Source organism: Myotis daubentonii, chromosome 12 (genome assembly GCF_963259705.1).
Source record: "Myotis daubentonii chromosome 12, mMyoDau2.1, whole genome shotgun sequence".
NCBI classification, from domain to species: domain Eukaryota; kingdom Metazoa; phylum Chordata; class Mammalia; order Chiroptera; family Vespertilionidae; genus Myotis; species Myotis daubentonii.
The window spans coordinates 13,030,490-13,055,526 of record NC_081851.1 but is presented as its reverse complement, the minus strand read 5'-3'; the positions used below and the strand labels follow the sequence as shown (position 1 = coordinate 13,055,526).

The 25,037-nt window shown below is 56.2% G+C and overlaps 1 protein-coding gene across 1 annotated transcript in view; it reads right to left on the bottom strand.

Moving 5' to 3' along the window:
* LOC132213897 (protein Daple-like) overlaps window positions 1-23,624 on the bottom strand; it is a 75,880-nt gene extending 52,256 nt beyond the window's left edge. The window contains exons 1-14 of the mRNA XM_059660778.1: window positions 23,541-23,624; window positions 22,383-22,523; window positions 21,828-21,946; window positions 21,047-21,128; window positions 18,854-18,907; window positions 15,370-15,510; window positions 14,605-14,728; window positions 14,181-14,432; window positions 12,148-12,293; window positions 7,368-7,505; window positions 5,589-5,882; window positions 5,352-5,543; window positions 4,628-4,869; window positions 1,612-1,755 (exon numbers count right to left, since the gene is read on the bottom strand). Coding sequence (XP_059516761.1) covers window positions 1,612-1,755; window positions 4,628-4,869; window positions 5,352-5,543; window positions 5,589-5,882; window positions 7,368-7,505; window positions 12,148-12,293; window positions 14,181-14,432; window positions 14,605-14,728; window positions 15,370-15,510; window positions 18,854-18,907; window positions 21,047-21,128; window positions 21,828-21,946; window positions 22,383-22,523; window positions 23,541-23,624 — 2,153 coding nt within the window. The remainder of the gene's footprint in view (window positions 1-1,611; window positions 1,756-4,627; window positions 4,870-5,351; window positions 5,544-5,588; window positions 5,883-7,367; window positions 7,506-12,147; window positions 12,294-14,180; window positions 14,433-14,604; window positions 14,729-15,369; window positions 15,511-18,853; window positions 18,908-21,046; window positions 21,129-21,827; window positions 21,947-22,382; window positions 22,524-23,540) is intronic.
* Window positions 23,625-25,037: the final 1,413 nt, after the last annotated feature.

Sequence of the window (25,037 nt, the reverse complement as noted above, 5' to 3'; positions counted from 1 at the left end):
TTTTTTTTAACATTTATTTATTTTATTCTATTTTATTTCATTTTAAAGTGTGTATGATTTTATTAATTGATGTCTCTCCAATAAAGACAACTAAAAAAAATAAAATAACATAAAAAAGAAACAGAACAAGATAAAAAGATTCGCCATTGTGGTCCTGTGAATACTCGCGGGTTAGGTTTAAGGGTCCCTGGCCTCAAATATGTCTCCAGGTCCTCCCATTCCTCTGTCCTGCCCAAAAAAGCAGATTTAATAAAAAACACAAACAAAACAAAAAAATAATTACTGTATCAGCATTCCAAACTTTTAAGGTACCCATCAACATTCAGATATCTTTTAAGGTACCCATCAACATTCAGATATCTTCTTCTCAGGGAAAAAAAACAACAAAAAAACAAACAAAAACAAAAACAAAAAAACAACAACAAACATACAGAAGGAAGACCTGGCAGCCCCGCCTGCCTCCCAGCTGACAGCCTCTATAGCTGGGCTGTATTCTCCACCAGGGCCTGGTCTATTGCTGACTCTCCTTCCCCACCTGCTGGACCTGCCCGGCCACTGCAGGCAGCTGAGTTTACTCAGGGCTGTAGGAAGGAAGGGTTCATATGGTCACGCCTCTGGGTTGAGGCAAGACTTGGATTCGAATCCTGCCTGTGTCACTAACTAGGAGCATTGACCTTGAACAAGTTGTTTAATCTCCCTGAGCCTGTTTCCTCCTCTGTTGCTGTGGATTTTTTAAAGGATAACAATAGCTCAGTCAATTCTTGTGATTCACAGTATAATGTTCTGCCCAACCACGTGAACCCTGAATTAGTGAGTACTGAAACTATTCCCACCGGTTCCTGGGAGTCTCTGGTCACGTTTTGTCAGCTCATCAAGACATAAAGACGCCTCGTGTAATACACTCAGAGCCAACAGCACCATACCTGGGCCCGGATGACCCTTGTGTGCCACTCGAATATTCCCCGTGAGGCCCAGCGCAGCCTTGCACTTGGGAACACTAGACAGCACTTCAGCACTCCATTTGGGGGCCATTTCAAACAGCGAAATCGCCTCCAAAGCACACAAAATAGAACACCATGGCACTCAGTGGCCCATGAAGAGGACGCTGGTAGGTGAGAGCTGAAACAAGTCTGGGGTCAAAGGCCTTGTTCAACCTCAGCTGCAAATGTGCACATCAGGCAACTCCAGTATCTCCCACTCTGGGCACGTCCATGACAGGCCACGGGCACTGATTTGGGGGTCACCAGTGCATTTCAGCCAGGATGTGAATTCACAAATGGGAATGCGTGAATGCTGAGGACCACGCCCCCTCCCTCATGGGATCGCTGGTGTGAGAGGATGCAGGTACCCCTGCCCGACAGTCATCAGCATCATAACTGTGGGAGGGGAGACTGTCCAAACCGAGACAATGCCCCATCCCAGCTGCTGAGTCCTTCCTTCCAGCCACCAGCTGGAGGCCCCTTTACCTTGTTCCCACCAGCTGCTTCCAGGGCAGGGTTGGTAAAAATGCACCATCACCAGGGGTCTCACTTGAGCTCAGCTCAGCGGGTGCTGAGTGAGTGGGTCTGAATGACATCCTGGCAGAGGCGCTGCAGGGGGACTGGTGGTTACCTGTCCAGCTCTCGCTGCAGCCTCTGGTTCTCCTCGGCGGCCATGGCACTCGTCATCTGCTCCTGCTGCAGAGCCTCCCGCTCGGTGGTCAAGAGCGTCCCCAGCTGCTCCAGCGCCGCCTTATGTTGGAGCTGGTCCTTGTATCTGTTGAAGGGAAACACACCCGCTAGGAATGGAAACCCAGGGAGACCTCAAAGCCTGGGTGAGCGGCTTCTCTCTGCAGAGCTGAGGGAGAGGGGGATCCGCATGGTACAGGGCTGGACAGAGAGAGGGGACAGTCACTGGGCCACCTCCGGGGGTCTCCTCCAGCCCAGGAGGCAAGTCCTCCCTCCTCCCACCCGACGTGTCTCCATGGACCCTTCCAGTCCCTGTCAAAGCAGCCTCCCTCCTTCATCCCACTGGGAACAAAACCACTGTTTTATGAACTCCACGCCCTTCTCAAAGAAACCACTGCAAACACAGCAGAATTCCACCGCCCATAACAGCTGATCCCCCTCAATGGGCCCTGGGTGAGCCCTCCGCCCGAGCTCAGGAACACGACTCTTCTTGCTCTGATCCAGGCAGCTTGGGGGCCAGAGTCTTGCCTGGTGGGGCCCAAGCAGCCATCATGGGCAACTGCACACCCTCATGGCTCCTCAAGGCACCCCCAGTCCAGCCCTTGCCCTTGCTCTCCCACAGCCTCCCCCTCAGCTCGGGCTTTTATTTCCTTCCTGTCTCAGTCTGCAGAGGGTCCCACACAGCCTCTCCGGAGGGCAGCAGAGCACAAGAGGGAGCCCCTGACCAGCCCCAGGCTGTTCCTCCTCCTGCAGGAACCTTCCCTGTTCAGGAGACTCAGGGGCCTCCCCAGGTCCAAGGTGGAGACTGAGTCATCACCTTTCAATCTTCCCCAGGCAGGCAAAACCCTTTCCAGACCCCCTTCCTGAGGTGTCCACACCCAGAGACAGGCTGACAGAGTCCACCCAAGTTCCAGGGTTTCAGCCCCTGCCTGCAGCCCTCCATCCAAGCCCACCCCATATCAGCTGTACTTGTACCATCTGCCTGGAGCCAAGACTTGTGCGGACTCAGACACACACACACCTGCTTGGTCGGCTGTTGGAAGACAAACATTCCTTCCTGTGGCCTTTAGCCACAAGTGGAGGCTGCCCAGACATGGGAAATGGAAGGTGGGGGTGATGGCTCTGCTGGGCTTTCAGGGCGGCGATCTTTCTCATCCAGGTTTGACAAACAGGGCTATGGACCATTAGGGTCCCCACCTCCTGCTTCCCTGTTGTGTCTTGGAAAAGCACAGGATCAAGCATATCGCAACCATCAGTAACCACCCTCCTGCAGGGCAGAAACTGCGAGTGCTTCTCCCCACTGAATCCCGGGTACGAGGCTTGACACCCAGTGCATGTGCACCAGGGGAAGGAAGGAGCGAGTGTCTCAGTCAAGTGTCAGGTGAAATGAATACAGAGCCCCCGGCCTGTGTTCCAGGCACCTCCACCTCTAACCTGCAGCCCTGCTGCAGTCACACCAAGGGCCTCCAGCTATCTGTCCAACCAGCAAAAACCACTGAATCACACAGTAGGTCCACCAAGCAAGGAGTCATAGGCAGAGCAATGAACTCCTCCCTCAGACCAGTCAAATGCCACCTGTACAAACCTTCCCATGTTAACAGCCATAAGAATATATCCACACGGTTATCATTGAGGGTAGGGCCCGCAGCACCTGGTGAGGGGTGGGCACCACAGGAGGCTCCCATCAGTAGTCAGCTGGGTGCATTCAAACCATGTTAGACAGCACCAGGCGCCCAGTGGGTGCTCACTAAGCATCTCATGAACACAGGATGGGTGCGGAGGAGGCAGAGATGGAGATGCCAAGAGGCAGAAGATGCTCATTCTGGCTGGAAGAAACGAGAGTCTGATAGGAGCAGACATCTCGGCACCCCCGAAGGATGGGCATCTGGGTGGAGAAAGGGGTGGAAGGCTCTGGGGAGAGTCCACAGGAAGCACTGGGTGAGTGTGTAAATGTATGTCATCTCCCCCAAGTTCATGCAGCAGCAGGCGCCCTCTGCAGGCTCTGCAGGCTCAGTGCCCTCCTGGTCCCTGTGATGCCAAATCCCTGCACCTCAGCTGCTCCCAGGGAGCCCCAGCCTTTGCCTAGCATCTTGCTGAGGCAGAGGCCTGGGAAGAACTCAGCAGGGACAACTCACAAGCACAGGAAGTGGACAGCTCCCTCCTGGGCTGCTCCAAGTGTGGGAGAGCCTCTCTTTAGCGCATCTCTCCCTCTCTCCCCCACCACATTGGAGTCCTCTGTACATCTCACTTCCCCTAGGCTCTGGTTCCCAGTGCACCTGCTGGGGTCATTGCAATCAGGGATCTGCCTGGCAGGAGCTCAGACGAAGTTGGCTGACAACATGCACACAAAGCCCTGATTTTGAAAAAGTGCAAAGTTAAGATTTATGCATTTAAGGTACATCAATTTTACCTTAAAAAGGTATATGGAGAGTCAGAGGTAAAGATGACATGAGAATGGCAGAGTATTGGTAATGCTGCTGCAGGTGCGGGGAACACGGGGTTATCACTATACTAGTCTGTACACGTCCATATATTCAAAACTTTCCAAAATTAAAAGTAAAAAAAGAAAATCAGAAGTGCAGACTTTGAGACTTGGACAGGGAAAAGGCCTGGGAGCTAGATAAGGCACGCCCCTGAAAATTGGCAGCTGTGGTGACTTCTCCTCCTGGTCCTTGGTTTGGAGAGGAAAGGAAGAGGGGGTAGGAATCCCCCAGGAGCTGGGACCCCAATGCTGACACCTGGTTTCCCTGAACCGGGATTAGTGGGCACACCCTTCTCCCCTGGGGGACCCTCCTGCCCCTCAGTCTCCAGCCACACCAACTCCACATCGCTGAGGGTGAAGGTGGATTTACTTCTCTTCACTGTGAAGCAGCGGGACCAGAGGAAACATGAGGGGCCAGAGTGAAGGGGGGACAGGAGCCCGGGGAGCCTGTCCCTCACCCCCAGCCTCAGGCACCCACCTGTCACTGAAAGCCTTGCTCTCCAGCTTCAGGGTCCGACTCAGCAGTGTCTTCTGGCGGCGGTACTTGTCCAGAAGGGCCTCGTGCTCCCTAGCCAGGCGCTCGTGGAGCGCGCCCAGGCACGCGTGTTCCTGCTGCAGGGCCTTGTGGGCTGCCGCCAGCTGCTGGTGCTGGAGCTGCGTGTTCTGCTCTGTGAGCGCAGTGAGCGAGGCGCTCTGGGAGCTCAGAGTGGAATTTTCCACCTGCTGGGAGGGAGAAGGGGATGATGCCTCACCAGGTGCAGGCCCAGGGGGACCACAGACTCCGGATCCCCACATCCCCACACGGAGTGAGCAGGTCAAGTGTCGACACCAAAATAGCAGGACCCTCAGGAGAGGCAGCACCCAGCCGTGCTGAGGACAGTTCTCCCTGCACTCAAGGAGCTGCTCTGGGAAGGCCCAGGGCAGAAACGGACTGCCCCATGGGCCTAAGCTTAGTCCTGGGCCCCTCTCTGCACATGTGACCTTTCTTGGCAATTTGTGCCCTTTCTCTGGATAAGCTCCTTGGGTACCCTCTCTGATCACTTTGAAAAGTGCATGGAAAATCAGTGAGGACATAGAGAACCTGAACAGCACTACCAACCCATTTCTCCAATATTTACACAACACCCATCCAATCGAATTCAAGCCACCAGAAAGTTGACCGGGGAGGAATCCGTCCTAACTCATTCTGAGGCAAGAATTACCCTGGTGTCCAGCTGCTTGTCCTGCTCCAGGCCCTCGGGCTGCAGGGTGTCCAGAGACGTCTGCAGCCTCTGGTTCTCCAGCAACAGTTCCGGGCTCTCCCGCTCGAGGGCGTGGACCCTCTCGGGGGCTGTCGTCAGGGCGCTGACCTCCATGGCCAGCTTCTCGATCTCCTCCTGCAGGCGATGCAGCTCCTGCTCCAGCTTCTGTGTCCGCACCACGTGCTCCTTCACCCGCACCTTCCTGTGCTCCAGCTCCTGTGCCTGCGCCGCCTGCGCCTTCACCTGCTCCAGGTCCCGGCACAGCTGCCGCCGCTCCCACTCCATCATGGTCACTTTCCTTTTGGTGTCCGTCACCGTCTGGAGGAGCACTTTTTTCTCAGTCTTCTGGCCCTTCATGCGGGCCTTGCTGCTGGTCTGTGAACTATCCCGCAGTGAACGCACCAGTTGTTTAAGATCCTTGAACTGCAGGAAAACACAATGGAAATGACACAGGCGTGATTTCGGTCCAAATTGGAGACCTAAAGTGTAGGCCTGAAATGCCCATTTCATCATGGACCCAAAGGACGTCCTAACGTTTCCCAAAGGCCTGATGTGGACAGAAGGTGAAGGCACGGAGATCCCCACCCAGACAGTTCCAGTCTAAACACTTTCAGAGAAGCCAAATGACTTAGAAACAAAAACCACATCTTCTTTTAAACAATGAAAGTGATTTCCTTGGTGCTTTTTACCCTGGTTCACAGTGGCTCGAGAGCTGACCGCCCACCTCTGTGGCCGCCCCTCACGCCACTCTCCCCTGCAGACATTGCACATGATCTTCCCTCTGCTGTGAATGCTCACCTGCCTCCACCCGCGGCCTCCAGCATCACTGGCTCCTTCTCATCCTCCAGGGCTCAGTGTGATTGACAGCTCCTCAGGGAAGCCCTGCACCATGATTCTAAATGTCCTCCACCTAATAAGACTCTCCCTGGACCCACGTATATTCCCTCAATAGCACACGTCTCAAGTCACCTGTCGTTCCACCTCCTAGACTGGAAGCCATATTGGGGGAGGGTAGATGCATGCCTCTTAAGTCTACACAGCACCTCCCCAAGCCCCTTTTCTGCAATACTAGAGAGGCTGAAGAACTCAAGTACCTGATACCCAGCCTCCCTTGCAGCTAGGGTTAGTCATGTGTCAGGTGTGGCCAATGAGATGTCCACAGAGGATCCCGGGAGGCCTTCCCTCTGTCTCTTCACACTCCACATTCTTCCTGCCCACTTCTTGGTGAGGTACAACAGCCACTGCCAAGACTGGCAGAGCAGGAAGAGAAAAGCCTGGTTTCTGGGTGGCGTCCCTGAGCCGCTGCCCCAGCACTGGGCTGCCTACCCTAGGACTTCCTGTGGGGTGAGGCAGGTCAACCCTGGAGGTTATCCAAGGCTCTGAGTGTGAAGCTGGACATTGGAAGGGGGATCTTTGTCCTACGGGCTGTCCCATGAGCTGCAGGACATTTAGCAATTTAGCAGCATTCTGGCCTCTCCCACCACAGCCTGGAGCACAGCCAGGAGCACCTCCCCTCTCCTCCCCCAAGTCATGACAATCATGAACAAGATGGCCAGTGATCTCCAGCCAGTGTGGGTCAATGCTTGAGCATCAACCTATGAACCAGGAGGTCACGGTTCGATTACCGGTCAGGGCACATGTTCAGGTTGCTGGTTCAATCCCAGTAGGTGGCATGCAGGAGGCAGCCGATCAATGATTCTCTCTCATCATTGATGTTTTTATCCCTCTCTCCTTCTCCCTTCCCCTCTGAAATAAATAAAAAATAGATTGAAAAAACAAAAAGATTGCCAGTGTCCCTGGGAAGCAATATCTGTCCCCGCGCCCCTGCTGTGGTTGGAATTGCTGGTGTGAGCTGCAGCTGAGGGAAGAGACTGGTAACCCGGGAATCACTGCTGGACTCCCAGGACAGCCTATGGTCCTGGACTCTCCCTCTTGCAGGCAGGGGCGCCAGGGGAGGCATGGCGCTGGAGGGCCTACCTCCTGGGCTTCCTCAGCCTTCAGGGTCTCGATGTCACGGAGCAGCTGTTCTCTCTCCTCCACCAGCTCCTCACAGAGAGCCGCCAGATCCCGGCTGGTCTGCTTTTCTCTTTCCATCTGGACTTGCCAGTCTTCAGTCTGCGGAGCCAAAGACCCAGCCCATGCAAAAGTCCGTTTCAGGGAGTGAACTGTGTTTTAAAGCAAACCCGAAACCTGTCAGCCCCACGGAACACTTTATCAGGCCTTTTCTTAAGGGAAACCTTCTTGCCCACTTCCTGGGGAGGTACATCAGCCACTGCCAAGGCTGCAGAGCAGGAAGGGAGAAGCCTGGCTCCTGGGTGGCGTCCCTGAGCCGCTGCCCAGGTCAGGCCTAGTTGTGCAGTGAGCTCCCCATACCCTGGACCATCACCTCTCAGCCCATGGTATACACTTCCAGCTCATGGTAGAGTAAAAGGCCATGGACACCCATCGGTCAGCTTCCCTCCCAGCTTTCCACTGCTCACTCTCAATGCTTCCGTCTTAGGCCGTGTCCACTACTGTCCTGAGGGTCAGGCCACATTCCTGGGGCCAGCAGCCACCACTGGATGTCCTATAGGGACTTCACCCAGTTGGTGACATTCCTATTCATCCAGATGCTCTGAGGGGTCCTCTGCTATCTCTCTCCCTCCTCTCCCCTCCAAGTAAATTGACCACCAAGGCCTGTCCTCATTCCCCATGTGGCTCCCCCTCGACACCCCACTGCTGCCCAGGCCAGACCAGCTCCGACCTGCCTGGACGACTGCCCAATCAGTGGCCTGACACGGAGCTCTTCTGTGGGAACCACCAGTGCCCACTCCCTGAACATGAAGTGCCTGGACCCGCACGTCTCACACTCTGTGCCTGACACCTGAACACCGTGATGGATGCAGATTCAGACTCAGGGTGGGCCCTGAGGTGCGACTCCCAGGCGAGGCCCGTGCTGCTGTCCCTTCCCACTGACAACAAACTCATGACCACAGGGGACGGGAAGAGGGTCATTCCCTGCTAACGATGTGACTGTGAGCAGGTGTCCTTAACTGACAGTGCCAGCAAGCAGCAGGCATGGGTGCCAGCTTCTGTCAGGGTGACATGCTCAGCTCACACCTGGCAGGGGGCAGGTACAACAAGAGCTGACCCCTCCTGAGAGCGCCAGGCCCCTCCCACCCTCAGAGCTTCTGACATGGTCATTCTGGGCTGGGGCCCAAGAGCCTGCATTTGACTTTTGACCCTGATGCTGGTTTGGGATGATGGCTCTAAAGCTAAAACAGAGGAGCCCCACGATCCAGATCAGGTGGCTCTCAGAGCTTTTAGACACCTGAGACCTCAGGCCACTGACTAGAACCTCTGGGGGCAGGACCTTCAGACACCCTGCAACCCAGTGAGCAGCAGGACCGAGAGCCGGCTCCATTCACCAGGCTGGGGGTGGCCTGGTACAGGCAGGTTGACAAACTCCTGGAAGGATCGCTGCTCTGATGCCAGCTCTGCCTACTTTTCCTGGGCCGAGGCCGCCCTGCCTTTATCTCACAGGTCTGGGCACTGTCTCCAGACTCCTAGGAAGTATCAGGCAGGGAGCTTCTTCCCCATGAGGGGGAGGGCCAGGCACAGTGGGGCTCATATCCGTGCCCTCACAGCACCCTGTGGGCACACCCAGCCCCCTGCCCCAACATGGGGACCCGAGGACGGGGCAGCCCCACCCAGCCAGGGTCAACAGCAAAAGGCGCTGCAAGGAGCTATGTGTCTGAGTCTTTCTCACAAGTGAGAACACCTTTCTTCTCCTTCCTGATCGCTGCCTCACTTCCTAGCACCAGGTCTGGGCTCAGCAGGAAGCAGGCATCTGCCCTGATGGCAGCGCCTGCTCTGGAGCTGGCCCTGAGGGGGAAGGCCCTGCACAGCTGTCAATCCCCCTCATTCAGAGAAGGACACCAGCCCAGGGAGTCCAGTGATCTGCCCAGAGCCCCACAGTGAGGATGCGGCAGAGCCGAACGCACCGCAGTGGGCCGACCCCAGGCCTGCTCTCTCAGACGGGGCCTGGGGTGTGTGCCCCCCAACCTCTTGCCTTGTTCACCCCCCTCCCTGTCTTACTGTTAATCCTTCTCCCCGCTGCCCCCCATCTGTCCCAGTGAAAGGAATGTTATGTCCAACCTTTGCATATCTGGCATGGCTGCTTCTTGTCTGAAGCTGTGATTGCCCCATGCCCCCCCAGCACCCCCCACCCGCTGGACATCCCCATCTTTCTCTGCTTCTGTTTGCCGTGGAACTGGAACTCTCACTCCTGTCCTTCCCTGAAGGCCCTCCCTTCCCCTAGGGCAGCGGTTCTCAACCTGTGGGTCGCGCACAATGAAAATACATCCTGCATATCAGATATTTACATTACGATTCATAACAGTAGAGGAACTACAGTTATGAAGTAGCAATGAACATGATTTTATGGTTGGGGGTCACCACAACATGAGGAGCTGTATTAAAGGGTCGCGGCATTAGGAAGTTTGAGAACCACTCTGAGAGCTCACTGGGCTGAGATGGTTTCCTGTCTTCCTCAAAGCACCAGGCTTGGGCCGCGGGCTCCTGTGTGGAGGCTCCAGGTCCCCAGAGCACGCGGGTGCCAGGGGCCTGCCATCAGCCTCTGTGCTGCGCTTGTGTTCCCACGATAGGCCCCAAAGGGCTGCCCTCTTCCTAAGAGGAATGCAGTCTGAGGATGTCAGTGCCAAGTGAGGGTGGGGGGCGCACCCTCTCTAAGGTCCACAGAAAGGTTATGAGTTACAGGGAAGGAGGTGAACTTCGGGAACTAAGGTTTACACAGACCGAAGGGAGCCTACATCCTGGGCGACACTGGGTGGTGGGAGAGCCGAGCTGGCACCGGGGGCCTGGGACTCCAAGCCGCCTGTCCTGGCTGACCCTGGTCCCTTCTTCTCAGACACCTCCCAGAGGGCCACGTTGTCTGGACGTGTCCAAGATGGGCCTGTCCTGGCTCCAGGGAGGTCAATGTCAGGCCACGTCCCCTGTGGTTTTTAGCTGATGGCCCAGATGCACCATCGATCCAACATTAGGGAGGACCCATGATGCAGCCAGGCCCCAGCGGGCTGAGCAGGACAGGGAGGAGAGCAGAAGGGCCGCCTTCGCAGGGCTCCTGGCAGCAAACAAGGGACAGTGCTAGTCTGGGAACTGTGGCCCCTCCCTCCCACCAGGGGCTCAGAGCCAAGACAGGTCTCTGAGGGCTGTGGCAGGACTGCCCTGGGGTCCTACAGGGAACTGATCAGGAGAGGAAGTGGGGATGGGACCCGAGAGACAGGGCTAAGGAGTCATGTGGGGAGGCGGCAGCCACCACCTGTCCTGTGTGTGCGGAGGAGGGACCGGAGTGGACGCCGAGGGCAGGAGAAGCATCAGAGATCATTTCTCAGCCCTGCCGGGAGCTGGGCCAGAGGCTACAGCGCAGGCCTCTGCAGCTCACCCCTGAGGACCCGCCCCGTTGGAGGTTCTCATCTTTCTAAAGGTCAAGCCTTTCTATGTCGGCAGAGGTTGAGCTGCCATTTACAGAGGCATTCACTGTGCCCGCCCACATGAATCTAAAACCCAGGCTGTCTGGTGGCTTTCCCTGAGCTGCGCTGCACAGAGTGACGCGGTACGAGGAAGGCCTTCCTCCGGGCCCCCAGGGAGAGGACACGCTGCTTGGCCGCTGCTCTGCTGCGAGGCGCACGGAGCCTCAAAGGACGAGAAGCCTGAGTCACGGAACCTCGGACGCCCCACGAGAGGCCTGGAGAAACCACTGCACAGGAGGAGGGGCGGTCCCAGCCTCACCCAGAGATGAAGTTCCAGCAGAGCTGTGACCAGCGGCACCCAGGTCTCCGGTCTGCAGCCCACGTCCCTGCCATTGCCGGGGCAGCCTCAGCAAATGACGCTGGCAGGACCACTGGGCCGGTCGGGACAGACACCCAGACACCTGAAAGCACCAGTCCTGACACGTGGTCAGCAAGCAAGAGTGACCTTGCGCCTTCCTCACCCGGAATCCGGGCACCCGTCAAGGTGTGCTCAGAGCCCGTGACGCAGCTGTGTCACCCGTGTTGGCTACATGGACTGAGGCCCTCTGACCCAGAATGACCTGCACAGGGAGGCTGTCACTAGCCTCTCAGGGCCCTTCTTGCCATGTGAATGGGGTCCTGGTAACTGTAGGATGAACCTGGCTGGTAAGCCTGTCTGTCCTCCCAGATGTCTGTTCTACTGTGCTACTGGGAAGACCTGGTTTGTCCAGAAAGGCAATGCAGTCCAGCCATCTCCTCTTCCTCATCCTCTCGACCGAAAGGAGAGAGTGGGCACTGCGCTCCTGTCACCAGCAGCGAAGCCCTGAAACGGCCCATCCATGGTCTCCACACTGGAGCAATTCTTCCATCGCTGCTTCTCTCCCGGGCCCGCCTGATGGTTTCTAACAGGGCGCTGCTCTCCTTCCATGAGGCACTCACCACGGGCTGGACCCTCTGCCTGCACTAACTCACACCATCCTCACCACACCTACTGGTGGGTGCATCGCTAACCCCATTTCACAGATGAGGGCAGCGAGGCACACAGAGGTCCATCGTGTGCGGTCTCACTGCTGCAGGGACTCCTCATGCTGCCTCGTGACGCCTCTCCAGGAGGCTTCCTGTCCCCCTACCATAACAGTGGCTGCACTGGACTTTGCCTGTCCCCCAACTGTGCATGCTCACCGACACCTGGGTGCTCCCCCTGGCCACTTTCATGCCTGTATGTTCTGGGCACCACCCACGGGTACCTGCTTTCTGAGCTGCTGGTTCTCCTTCTCCAGCTCCCGGCGCTGGAGGCTGCTCTCCTGCAGGGCCAGGGAGGCGTCGCGCAGCCCCTGGATGGTGTCCTGGAGGCTCTGCTTCTCCTTGTCCAGCTTCAGGAAGCAGCTGGAGGCTGAAGAGCAAAGTGGAGTCAGAGCCCATATTCCAGGAGCCTCAGCTTCTGCTCTCTGCCCCCGGCCCTGAGATGGCCATCACCCTGAGCCCTAGGCTTGAGGGTCTGGGATGGTCAGCTGGGTGCCCTTCCTTTTTCCAAGGGTGCTGTTGCTGTCTGCATCTGAGAGTTCCTCGGGCGGTTATGGCCCCTCTGCTTTCTCAGCTGGGTTTGTTAGGGGAGCAAGCAGAGCTTAAGAAGAAAGCAGGTGATGGTAGAGAGGAGCCAATGCAAACGTTCAAGACAGTGGAATTGCTGGCACCACTTTCTGCCACGTTTTAACCTGACCGTGAAGCCAAGGATTTCAGAGACTAACGGAGATGGCAAAGAGAGTGAGCTCTCTGTGCCAGACTCAGAGTGGTGGGAATCCAGGTGGCTCAGCCGAGGGTGTAGCGGGGACACGATCATTGACCGCATGTCTGTGGGTGGAAGAGGCTATGGGGCGCATATGCCCAGTACTCGCCATCTCTGGGTAAGGTCCTTCAGTCAGAGATTTCATTTTGTACTTTCACAGTTGCATTGAAAGAGAATGAGACAGTGTATCCAAATTGCTTTTAAAATTCTAAGTGAGATGAAAACATAAGGTAGAAAAAGGCAATGTCCTCCTTTGCTTTTAAACAGCTTCAATGCGGAACAGAAAGGGAGCACAGACCTGAGAAGAATGGGAGTTCGCGGCCCCTCCCTGCCGCCAGCAGGCGTGTGACTTTGGGAAAGTCCCGGGGCTTGTTCAGGAGGAAAACATGACTGTCTGAGGGGTCAGGGTTGTTCCCTCGCCTGTCCCTCCAGGCCACACACTCAGCTCTGGGAGCCTTATCACACTGTACTGCTAGTAGGGCTGCTCACGAGCACCCCAAGAAGCAGAGCAATGGGTATCTTTGGATAAGACATGGGCGAGGAGAACAGTGATCCTTTGTTAGGGCCCCGTGGGCCAGGCACAGCCTAATGCTTCACTGCCTCCTCTCACAAGATACCCATAGCAATCCTGTGAGGCAGCTTCATTACCCCCATTTTTCAGATAAGAAAACTGAGGTGCAGAAGAGGTCACCTGGCTAACACGTATAGGAGCCAGGACTTTAAACCAGGCCTTTCTGACTCAAGAAGCCACCACCCCAACCACACAAAGTACGTCCACGCTTTGTTCGTGAGCTGCCAGCTGAGCAGTAGGAGTTGGGAACACGAAGAAGAAGTCAGTCAGTGAAAGGCCTCACAAGCTGCACTGAGCATCTGGATCAGGGAGGCTTTCCAACCCCATCAGCCACCTTGGTCTCTAACAAGCACATCTGGTCTGAGCCAGGCCCTGCCAGCTGGCACCACTTCTGTGTCCCACCAGGGGGCAGTGTGTTCCCCAGGAACCTGAACTCCCAGAGCCTGGGTACCCAGGACTGGGGAGACACCAAACCAAAGAAAGAACTAACTTCTCACACAGACTCGCAGTTCAGTGAACTGATTTTAGGTTTGGAGCGGATGGGACGCCTTGAAGAGAAGGAATACCCAGCTGCTTTCAACAGCCTTTCCATGACGCTGAGGAATGTTGCTCAGAATTGAAAAAGCAGCCCCTCCCCAAACCAACCTAAGGCCCTCCTGGCTCTGTAGAGCTCTAAGCAAACCCTAACCTGCACTCTCAGGTGCACGTGTGCTATTATTGGACACAGGAACTGGCTTGTTGTTTGCCGGGTGCTGAGGCTCCTGCTGCACTGCCGGCCACCACACCCACGTTTCCTGGCCACCCCCTCACCTCCTCTGGGGGCTGGGAGGGGGCCAACACCAGAGGGAGTGGAAGAGGCCTGGGTCCCCTGAACAGCAGCCACTGAGCAGCCCCAGCCCAGGAAGACGGAGAGCAGACCATACCCATCTGTCCGATGATGAAATCAACGGAGGAAACCATGCCCCGGGTACAACTATCATGGAGGCGAGTGACCACTGGGGACGCCTCCTGCATCCCGAGCTTCCACTCCTCCCCCGACAGATCGAAGACCCCCCTGGGCATCAGCGTGCTGTCACCTGGAAGCTCCTGGCACTGGCTGAATGGAAGCTGAGAAAACTGGCAGCACTTCCTTCGCATTTCGCGGCCTGACTCAAGGTGGCCAGGCCCTTCATGTTCTGGGGGAGAATTGCAATGACACAGTTCCAAATGGCCCTTCAATAAAACCCTATTTACTTGGGTAGAGGAAGGGTTGACACATGAGTTTCAGAGCCAAGGGCTCAGCTCCCTGGGTAAGAGAGGATCCACAGCCAGGCTGGCTCTCAGCCACCAGGGGCTGCTGCTTACCCTCTGACAGCTGCTCCAGCTCCCAGTGCAGGTGGGCGGACTCCTCCACACTCTGCCCTTGTGCAGTCTTGAGGGCCATGATCTCTTCCCGCAGCTCCTCAAGGCATTTCTGGTCTGTGTCCCGGGCCTAGTGCAGGAAGTGGGGGTGGGGGGTGAGGATGTGGACTGGGGCACGCTCTGGAAAAGCCCTGGCCCCCGTGCATCTGTCCTCATTCCCTCAGGATGAAGGGCCTCCATGCCCCTGCTCAATTCCAAAAACACAGCTGCACAGAAACGACTCCAGTACATGGCCCAGCTGTGAGACTTACAGCCACTAAAAGGTATGCTGACCCAGTGACCTAGGGGATGAAGACACCCGAGGTCTCTGAGGGGTGTCTGAACAAAGTGACATACAGCGCAGGGCTTTAGAGCAAGTGCTATGGTGACGGCTGCTCTGTGGCCCCTTAGCAGGCCTAATGCCTTGGAAAGGCCGTAGGGACTCACATCACAGCTCAACCCACATCATAAACGCCAGGGAGACCCTTTTTTGCAACAGAGGCCCAACCCCTCCATCCTCACAGGAAAGCAACACAGCATCAGGCCTCTCTGTGTTGGAGGCTTCAGTGGTGCCCACTCAAGCCACTGAGCTTAGCAAGCGACTCTCCGCCCTCAGAGCATCACTGTGTTGGCAGCAGCACCGATCCAGTAGCTGAACATCAGAGAAGGGCACAACATGAACCTAAAACTGCCCCCATCTCTGCTACACGTGGTGACCACAGCTTGTCCTACCAATTGTAGGTGGTGCAGCCTCGATTTCAGCTGCACATTCTCCTCCTCCCGCTCGAATAGCTTATCAATCCAATACCAAATCCAATGGTCCTGGAGATGGCCCTCGGTGTCCATGGAAAAATATTCGTCTCCAGTCGGCACCTGGTCAGCAAGAACACACATGAGCGCCATCAGGTTAAGGCCCCTGATCATGACAACAGCTCTTCCAGTCACTGGGCCCAAACCAACAACCTAGGGATGACCCTGCTGCCACGGGAAGCTCTGTCTCCACTTTTGAGCCCCTGCCCTTCTCCATTAGGCCAGGCCAGATGGAAAAATCCCCGCAGGAAGACACTGTTTAAATTCGGGAAGGGAACACTGTGAGAGTGTCTGACATGTACAGCCTCCATGGTTGGACGCGTGCACCTGCTGACAGGTGTGGGATGTGGCTGAGCCACTTTCTTAAACAAGGAAGGGGTGGGGCTGAGAGTCTGTCCTGGCTTTGAGGGCCGAGTCTAGGCCTCTCTCAGTCACTCCACTGATCTGGGTCATGGAACAAAATTCAGAGGAGCTTTTGTTCAATAGCAGGTCCTATCTGAACATGTCACACACCTACTCTTAGAGAAACAACAGCTCTGGGCTGTTTCCCGGCAATGAGGGTCTGTAAGACACAACAAGCAAACCAGTACTATGGCCTCTGTGTGCCAGGCACATGCTGGGGGTGGAACACAATGGTGGGGCCCCTACAGGCAACCTCATGGGCGGCGTCCACTGCACTCACTCCTGTCCCAGTGCCCAGCACACACAGTTCAGCTCATCCCCCTCATCTCTGGTCCCGCCCCACCCCCACAAGCCTTCCCAGCGCCACTCAGTCTCAGGGGGACTGAGTCTCCCCGGAATGCCCTCAGAGTCTGCAAGCACGCATCCACGGGGACATGCCCATTTCTCTTGGCGGGCTGTTTTCCAAGGCTTGCCCCACTCACGGGTTCTAACACCTGGGAGCAGGCCAGTAGCTCCTGTTTATCCATCACGTGTTCATTTCCCCGCACGGGCCAGAACCCCGGATTCTCGGTAGAGGGGAAACCGTGCACCTACCGCCAGTGGACACGGTTCTGGTCAAAGCCTGGCAGCTGGAAGGGTTTGGTCAGTGACTCTGGCTTAACCTCGCAGCCCCCTTCCTGCCTGTTCCTGGCCCTGCACTAGGTGCTCTCTGTCTCTGCCACATTCACTCTTCACAACAGCCCCCAGAGGGAGGCAGGGACAGTCCCTTCCTACACACGAAGAGGCTGACTTGGGTCAATTAAGGAATGAACCCCAAGTCACAAAGCCAGCCAGGGGTGAAGCTGGGCTTGTATTCAGGCAGGAGAGGTCCAGTCCTGTTTCTTCACTGCCCTCAGCAGCCTTGCACCTTATCCTTAAGGAGTCCGCGTGGGTAAGGAGCCCCAACCACTATCAGAGCTGTGAGCCAGAGCTCATGGAGGGGCTTCTACAGGAAGGAGGTCCATCTCTCCCCCCTTGGCCACTGCCCCCAGAATTCTCATCTTGTGTCTACCCACCAGTACTTACCAGTCTCACCATATTCTCAGGCCCTGAAGGATCCCATAGCACAGCCTCTCAGTCATCCTTACAACCAACTCCTACTCAGCCTTCAAAACCCAGCCGGAATTGCCCACTCTGAGGACTTCAACTCCACTCTATCCCACCCACTGAGTCAGATGCTGGGCACCCAGAGTGCCCACTATGAGGCAACACTGAACTGGCCTGTGAGCCCACCCCCCGCAAGGCTATTCCTGCAGGGCAGGACTATGCCACTCCTCTTCGCATGGGGCCCCCAGAAGTGTTCAAAGACACTTGTCAGCTGAATCATACCATGAGGGGGAGTCAGAGGTGCCATGTGAGTTGGGCCCTGAAGGACCTGGGGAAAGGCAGGATGGACAAGTGTCCAGAAGCAGAGTACAGCATGGAACGAAATGATTTACAGCTATTCTTCCAATGGGCCTCAGTTTTCTGGGGGTGTCAGCCTTCCCCATGTATCAGGCAGCAGAAACATCTAAACCTGCTTTGCACACCCCACCACCGCAGAAGTGAGAGACCAGACCCCGAGAAGCTGTGCCCAAGTCCTAAAGTGGCAAAGGCTGGGCCTGGAGGAGGCAGAGAGTGTGAGACCACCTGCCCCGGGGCCCGATCTTAAACCCAGCTCCTACCTGCCTTGCCACCACCCGCCCTGCCCCTCCCTGCACGATCGGATCCAGGGGCCCCATCTGTGGACAGAACGTCACGTTATAAGCTCACTAGAAACGTGTTCCTATCGACGCCACCCGGTGCCAGGGCACGAGGGGCTCACAGGTGCCTCGACCACCTCTTCTGTGATGGATGGGGACAAGGCTTGCTCCACACCCAGCAAGTGGAGTGAGAGCTGGGACTCCCCTGCGGAGCCTCCGCCGCCTCTGGGAGCAAGCCCTGCCCAGGAAGCTCAGTGCACATCCCTCTCTGAGGGGCAGAGACAGGCCCAGCTGGCCCTCAGCTGCTCAGGACCCTCAAGGCACCCGCACGTCTGCGCTCTGGAAGCGGGAATTTCAGCCAAGGACAAAGCATGGGACCAGCGGGACCTTCCAGGCACTCTCTCTCTGCCTCTGTCCTCCACCCCGGGCCCTGGCAGCAGAGGTGGGATGAGCGTTTGCAGACGGAAGTCAAGGATCCCCTGGTGCACCCCCACTTCCCAGCTGTGCCTAGGGGCGCCCAGGCCTGTCTCCTCAGGTTGTGGCACTGACACCCTCCCCTTTTATGTTTCTCAGTGGCGACACTGGACGGCCACCCGGGCCGTTTGTGGCTCCCCCTATACCCATAGGAGGGCCCCGAGTGGTGGGTGTCCGCGTGACAGTCGTGTTTGGCTCTCTGCTCTGCTGCCCATCACACCCGACACTGTCACCGTCCGAAGGAGACAACACCTCTGATTCCTCCGTCCTTCTCCCCAGGTTGCAAGTCTTTTCATGCTGAGATGTGTTTTTACTTGGCCTGTGAGGTCACTACCAAGTGACTTGTGTGTGCCAGGCCCAGGCATGCAGTCAGACAGGCTCTGCCCCTGCCCTCAGGGGCTCGAGCTGCACACAGGAAACCTGGCCCAGCAGGGCTGAAGGGAGGCTGCGCACAGCCAGCAGGGCTGTTGGCACCCCTTTTGTGTAAGCATGTGGGTGCAAGCTCTGTCCTCTCTGCTCCCTGGACCCTGGCACATGGGCCTTGGAGAACAGTGTGACTCATCCTCTATGTGGCCTGGTCTCCATGGACCTCTCTATTTCTCTTGTAATTCATTTACTAATGGAAAGTGTAAGACATTACTAGTTTCACAGCAAAATGATTAATTGACTAGAGGCCCGGTGCATGAAATTCCTGCTGGGTTGGTCCCTAGGCCTGGCCGGAGATTGAAGGGTGAGCGCCTGGTGTGGAAGGGCAGGTCACAGCTGACCTCTGGGCCCCTGGCCTCTATGCACCCCCCTCCCCCCCATACCTGAGTCATGGTGCCCAAGTCTCCATACGGAGATGTGGTGAGCAAGGCCAGACACTGTGGGCCGGAGAGCAGTGTAGGCCTCTGGTCCACCCAGTGGTGTCCCCCGGAAGCACGGCGGGCAGCACGCTCTCTCCTGGCCGGCCTTGCAGACCAGCTCCTGCTCGAACCCACCAGGAGCCCCACAAGCCCCTGTGGTCCCGGCTGCTGTGGCCTGGCTCACCTTAAAGAGGTTGTGCGGGTGCAGGGTGGGCTCCTCCTGGGCACCCAGCACCTGAGCTCAGGGGCTTCCCTGGCGGGCGAGCCCTGGCGTCCTGGGGGAGGGTTGCAGGGGGAGTGAGAACGAGCTCGCATTCTTACAGCACTTCCATCCCTGTCACCCCCGCTCCTGGTTAGCCAGCAAGAGGTCACAGCGCATTGCCAATGCCAGCAATGTTCCACGCCGTCCCCTGGTGGTCAGCACATGTCATAGCAAGCAGTCGGACTCCTGGCCTCCCTGTGGAACTCCCATCCAAGGGGACAATTTGCATATTAGGCTCTTATTAAATAGGATATTAAAAATGTTGCTGCTGTTATCCAGAGGCACGCACCTTGAGAACACGGAACAGGGGTTCCCACAGGAAACCCTGCAAAAGCCCAGAAGCTCCCCAGTGCCAGGAGCGAGTCTCGCTTTGTGTTAGATCCCCTGCTCCTGGCGCAGGGCTTGGCGCCACACAGGCCTTCAGTCACTGCGTCTGCATGACTGAGCGAGGCTGCTTGGACAGGCCCGGAAAAGACACGGAGACAGAGGCTGAGCCCTGAAACCCACCCCCATCCACGGGGCAGAGTGTTGGCTGAGATGTGGGCCTGCCTTAGGTTCCCCGTGTGCAGGAGGCTGCGGAGGCGGCAGCCTGGGGAAGCTTGCACATGACCTTCCGCAACCCTCCTACCTGTGAGTGAGGGTGCCCGTGCCCCACACCTGTCTGTGTTGCAGATTGATGCCCTTCATCACCAGTAGGGCCAGGGGACCATTTCCAGGACAAAGCCGAGAGCTGGCCTCCCACCCCCACCCGTCCTGGGCCGGGCTGCTTGGGCACAGCACCCAGGGTGCCTTCTCCCCAGGGGGCAGAGCAGTGAGCCACCAACATTCCTGCGGGAACAACCATTCCCTGAGTAGGTGGGAGGAGCAAACAAGACTGGAAGAGAGGGTCCTGAACCCACTGCTCACATGAGGCAGCTGGGTGCATGGTCAGAGCATCAGTAACCCTGCCTGGGTCTTGGTCTCCATACCCCCTCAGCCCTGACACCCTCCCCTGAACAGGCCCATAACCTCGGGATCTGAGTAGGCTACACCACGGAGAGCTTCATATGGGACTTGCCCAAGTACCAGGTTTTTTACCTCTTTCATTGTATAAACCTCACGGACTAGTACAGTTATCTCTGTTTTATAGATGAGGAAACAGTCCTGGTAAGATTTAGCCATAGAGATTACAAGGAGTCTTAAAGAAAAAGATCAGTGAATAGAAAGTCATCACTATAGCATGAAGGAGGAGAAGGGCAAGTCCTAGAAGAATCAGGGCCTTTCAGCCACAATCCGAATCCTATTCCTTCCACTACCAGAGGGAGCCCAGGGGACTGGCAGACAGTCTGGGGTGCAGGGAGAGGGCCAACTGGGGAGGCATCACGGCCCCTCTCCCCTCTACCAGGAAACAAGTGCCCGCGGGCTGCCTGACCCTGCTGGGGTCACTTCCATATGGCTGCATAGAAGTCTATGTCTTTCTCCTTCTGCCTGAGGCCCATCGCCTCCATCTCCAGCCTCTCCACATGCCTCACCTTCTCCCTCAGGGAGTCCACCTCAGGGAGGGGGCAGGAGCAGCCTGGGCGCTGGCTGCCAACTCCATGTTCGGGGAGGTGGGCAAAGGCAGGGGACCTGGCTCAGGGCACCCTCAGGGCTGGGGAAAGGCCCAAGTCCCTGCAGCCCCAGGAGAAGCCAGGGGCGGCCAAGCTGGTCCATGTGTAGGCCCCTGTGTGGGGGCCCCACATGCTGTCACTGCAGCATGTCACCCCCCAGAAGCTCCCAGGACAACTGGCTCTCAGGCAGCGCTGCTTTGAGCGGGAGGCAGAGGTGTCCCAGGTCACGTTCCTGGACCTGGGGCCCCGGTGACTGGGGCGTCCCAGCCCCCCACCCCCGGCCCACACGGTAGGCCTCCTGCTCACATTGCGCCGGGCCTCCTGCAGCACCAGCACCAGCTGGTACAACTGATGCCTGGCGTCCGCCAGCTGCTTCGTCTTCTCCTCCCTGCGGGCGATGAGAACACGTGGTGAGGGCTCCTCAGAAGCACCCGGAAAGCCCACCACCTGGGAGACCACAGCGGGGAAGGAGGGGGTCCTGGCTTCTAGGCGTGAGGAGGGCGTCTGCACGTGGGGCTGCAATAACGCTCTGGAGTCCAAGGTGAGCTTTAAGTTGTCACTGAAGCTCTCAGACTACACCACACACCTGAGCTTTACTCTGGGGGTGCGGACAGGGAAGGAGCCCCCAGAGCCACTGCTCCCTCCACAGTCAGGCAGGCAGGGAGGCCCCCTGGCAGGGAGGTGAAGGGGGCAGCTTCCCAGGAAGTGGGCATGGTGCCATCACCAGCTGCAGGAAAGGGGGAGCAGGCCCACCGGACGGGATGGGAGAGACACATCCTCCCTCCAGCCAAGAGCACCCACACTGGGCCCAAGGCTGAGCGGCAGGCTGCTGCTCTGAGTCTGCCAGGTCTGGACTGGCCGGAACCCTACAGACCCAGCAGAACCCTGCTGTGCAGGCCCCGGGAGGGGAGGGAGCGGGCTAGCCCAGGGCCCAACAGGGACCCAACTCACAGCAGAGCCCCGTCACCCCAGGGCACTGTGAGAGCTGCCCCGTTTGCTGCACCGCATGGCAGTGAACCACATGTGCCAGCAACGGGGGGTGACACAGGGCACAATAGCGGAAAGACCGGGTCACTGGGGGACTCACAGCTCCTGCCTGACTCGGCGTAGCGTGGCCTTGGTGTCCGCCAGCTCCACGGCCAGGGGCTGCGTGTCCTCGCTGGGGCGGCTGCTGGTGTTCCACTCCTGGGTCATGGTCACGACCAGCTACAGGAGGGCAGACAGAGGGGTCTCACCAGCGTGCTCCTGTGCCCGGCACAGTGCCTGCACTAGAACGTGGTGAAGAATGACGAAAAGACAGAAGAAAGTAAAAGAGAAGATGGCAGCCGCGACTGCAAAGCCAGGAGGGAGGCAGGAGAAGGTGGGGAGTTTTTAAGAAGCGAGGATATGTTTAGTGAGACAGAAGGGCCGAGGGCATGGATCAGGCTCCCCAAGCTCAACCTCTGTCCTCACACAGGTGTCTCAGGGGACTGGGCCCTGCAGGGAAAGTGCCCACGCCCTGCCCCCTCAGAAATGGGCCAGGAGGACAGACAGTGTGCAGGCTTGAGAGTAAGTCAGGATGAGGAGCGCAGCCATAACTAGGGCCCCGGACCCAGGCCCCTCCCCACCGTCCCCCAGGCTGTTGAGCCACCAGCAAACACACCTCCCTGTAACTGTCTTGCTCAATTAAGAGCCTCCTGAGGCGACAGGTCATGTTGCTGGAGAGAAACTCCAGCTCCTCCAGGGCCATGTCTGGGACCTCCAACCTCTGCAAGTTAAACAGGGTCTCCTGGTGGCGGGTCACCTGAGGGCACACAAGGGTAAGGTGCTGTGGAGGCCGGGCAGGGAGCAGCGCTGGGGTCCCCGAGAGCACCCACCTCCCAAGGCCACGCCCCCTGGGACCTAGGCCCACTCTCCCACAGCTGACCCACCTCACTGACATTATTAACCCTCAGCCACCAAGTTCCTGTGGGGGCGGGCAGGCTCCTCAGCAAGTGCAGCCACAGTCTGCAGCCCAGCTCTTTCCTCACACACCACTGCTGCTGTCACACTAGCTCAAGGAGGACACTGACTTCCCACCAGACAGCACTCCTCCCAGCGTGGGAGCTCCCTCAACTGTCCCAGGGATTTCAGTCGCACACCATCCATGTGTCACACAAAGAGGGTAAGCCTGGGAGGGGAGGGTCAGGAGGGATGGCATCTTATTCTGCAAATAAAATCTAACGCGAAGATGGCAAAATATCAGAGCGCTTATGTCAGAAGGTTGGGTCCGTGACAATCTTATATTTTGAGGAAACCATTCATAACCTGAAATACTTCTCAGGAGAGCCTGTATCTCATCCCCACAGGCCACACAGGACCACCTGGTTCCCCTTTCTGCCGGGTGTGAGCGCAGGCCCATGGCCTCATCCTCACTGGGCAGCCTCTCCTCCACCTGCCGACATCACCTCCTTCAACCCAGGGACATGCCCTTGACGGGGAATCAAACCTGTGACCCTTTGGTCGGCAGCCAGAACACTCTAACCACTGAGCGAAACCATCTAGAGCCTGGACCCGCAGCCTAGCCCCCTGGCAGGAGCAGTGAACTCATCTCAGTCCAGGGCTGGAAGCGCCAGGGGGTCCTGCACCTAGTGCATGGGCTCCAGAGTAGGAAACCCCTCAGGTTCCCAGGCCAGGACCCCCGCCCCCAGTTTGGAAACCTGTGAAGAGCCCTGAGTCCCAGGACTGCTAGTGTCCAGGAGGGTGGGGTCTGTGGAGACCCCAGGGGGGCGGGAGAGGAGCCAGGGCACCCGCAATGGGACAGGGAGGCAGGTGCACTCACCCCCGCCACCAGCGTGCTCTGCAGAAAGAGCTCCATGAGCTCTCGTACAGTAACGTCCATCCTGAGGCTGTGTCCACCGTCCATCGCTATGCACACAGGCTCTGGGCCCACCGTCTCTGTGCCCACCAGCTCTGCGCCAAGCAGTGCCAACGGCTACTCACCCCACATTCCAAATGGCTCATCACCCCACATTCTAAACTGCTGTTTGCACCACATTCTAAACTGCTATTTGCTCCACATTCGAAAAAGGCTCTTTGCCCCAAGTTCTAAACGGCTCTTGAGCCTGTATTCCTAACTGCTCTGGGACCCATATTCCAAAGGGCTCTAGCAGGGAACACAGCTGGGTCAGAGGCTGTGGCAGCTCCCGGCCAATGCTAAGTGCTTTGGAATACACAAAAATTATGACACACTCCCTATGAAATTTAAAATCATTCTGGGCACATAAAATATGAGGAAATATAAAAGGTCTATGTCTATATCCTATGTACTTATAAATGTAAATTAACCACTTCAACATAAATTTGCCAATCTCCATTTTTAATTATTTTTTCCATCAGCCAAATTGCAGAAATTTGATCAGTTCCTTTGAAGTAGCCATTCGTTTTATTAAGTCTTACCTAGTAGCTCAGCTTGGGAGTTCTCTTTCCCATCACAGTGAACGGAGACCCTCCAGTTAGTAGTTCATACATTACAACACCTAAACCCACCAGTCAGCTGCCTACAAAACGATTTGATAGAATATTAACTAGTAAGTAATTTAGAGGAAAGAAAAATGAACAAAATAAAGCTGCATATTTGGGAAATATTTTAACAAAAAGAGCCTGCGCATAGCTTTCTGTACAAGGAGCATTAAACTAGCACATGCAAGAAAGACATTTAGAGAACAGATATGCAGGTATGTCAGAACAAATTTAAACATCTAGGTTGTCAATCAATGAACTAGAAGTGTTTTAATTATTTTCTAAACTAGTAATCGTTTTATTTTGGTTAACTAAAAAATTTATTTTGATTTAAAATAAATTTAATTTTTTAAGTAAATGAAATCTTTGGACTTATGATAGAGGGGGGACAAAGTACCAGTTAGCACTTTTAGTAACTATCCAGCTCCAATAAATATTACAAATTCCCTAAAGTCAAAGAACAAAAATGAAAAAAAAAGCCCACCTGCAGGTGTTATTTTTTCATACTCACCTAAATCAATTCCTCTTATAAAACCTACCAAAAGTCTAACAGCCTTCATTTGTGGGAAGCATGATGAGATTTAAAATAATGCAAAACAAAATGTGACCGAAATAGGAAACAAATTTATAAATGTAGTTACCTGAACTGAGAACACAGCAAATTACATATAACTTAGAGATTCTTGATGAATTTCTTTAATAATTATGCAAATCAGGATTTGAATAATGGTTGATTATATGAGCTTATGCCAATGAGATATTAACTGGATACTAAAATTTTAAACTCTCTGCTTCCAAATTTCAGGGCCAAGGTTTC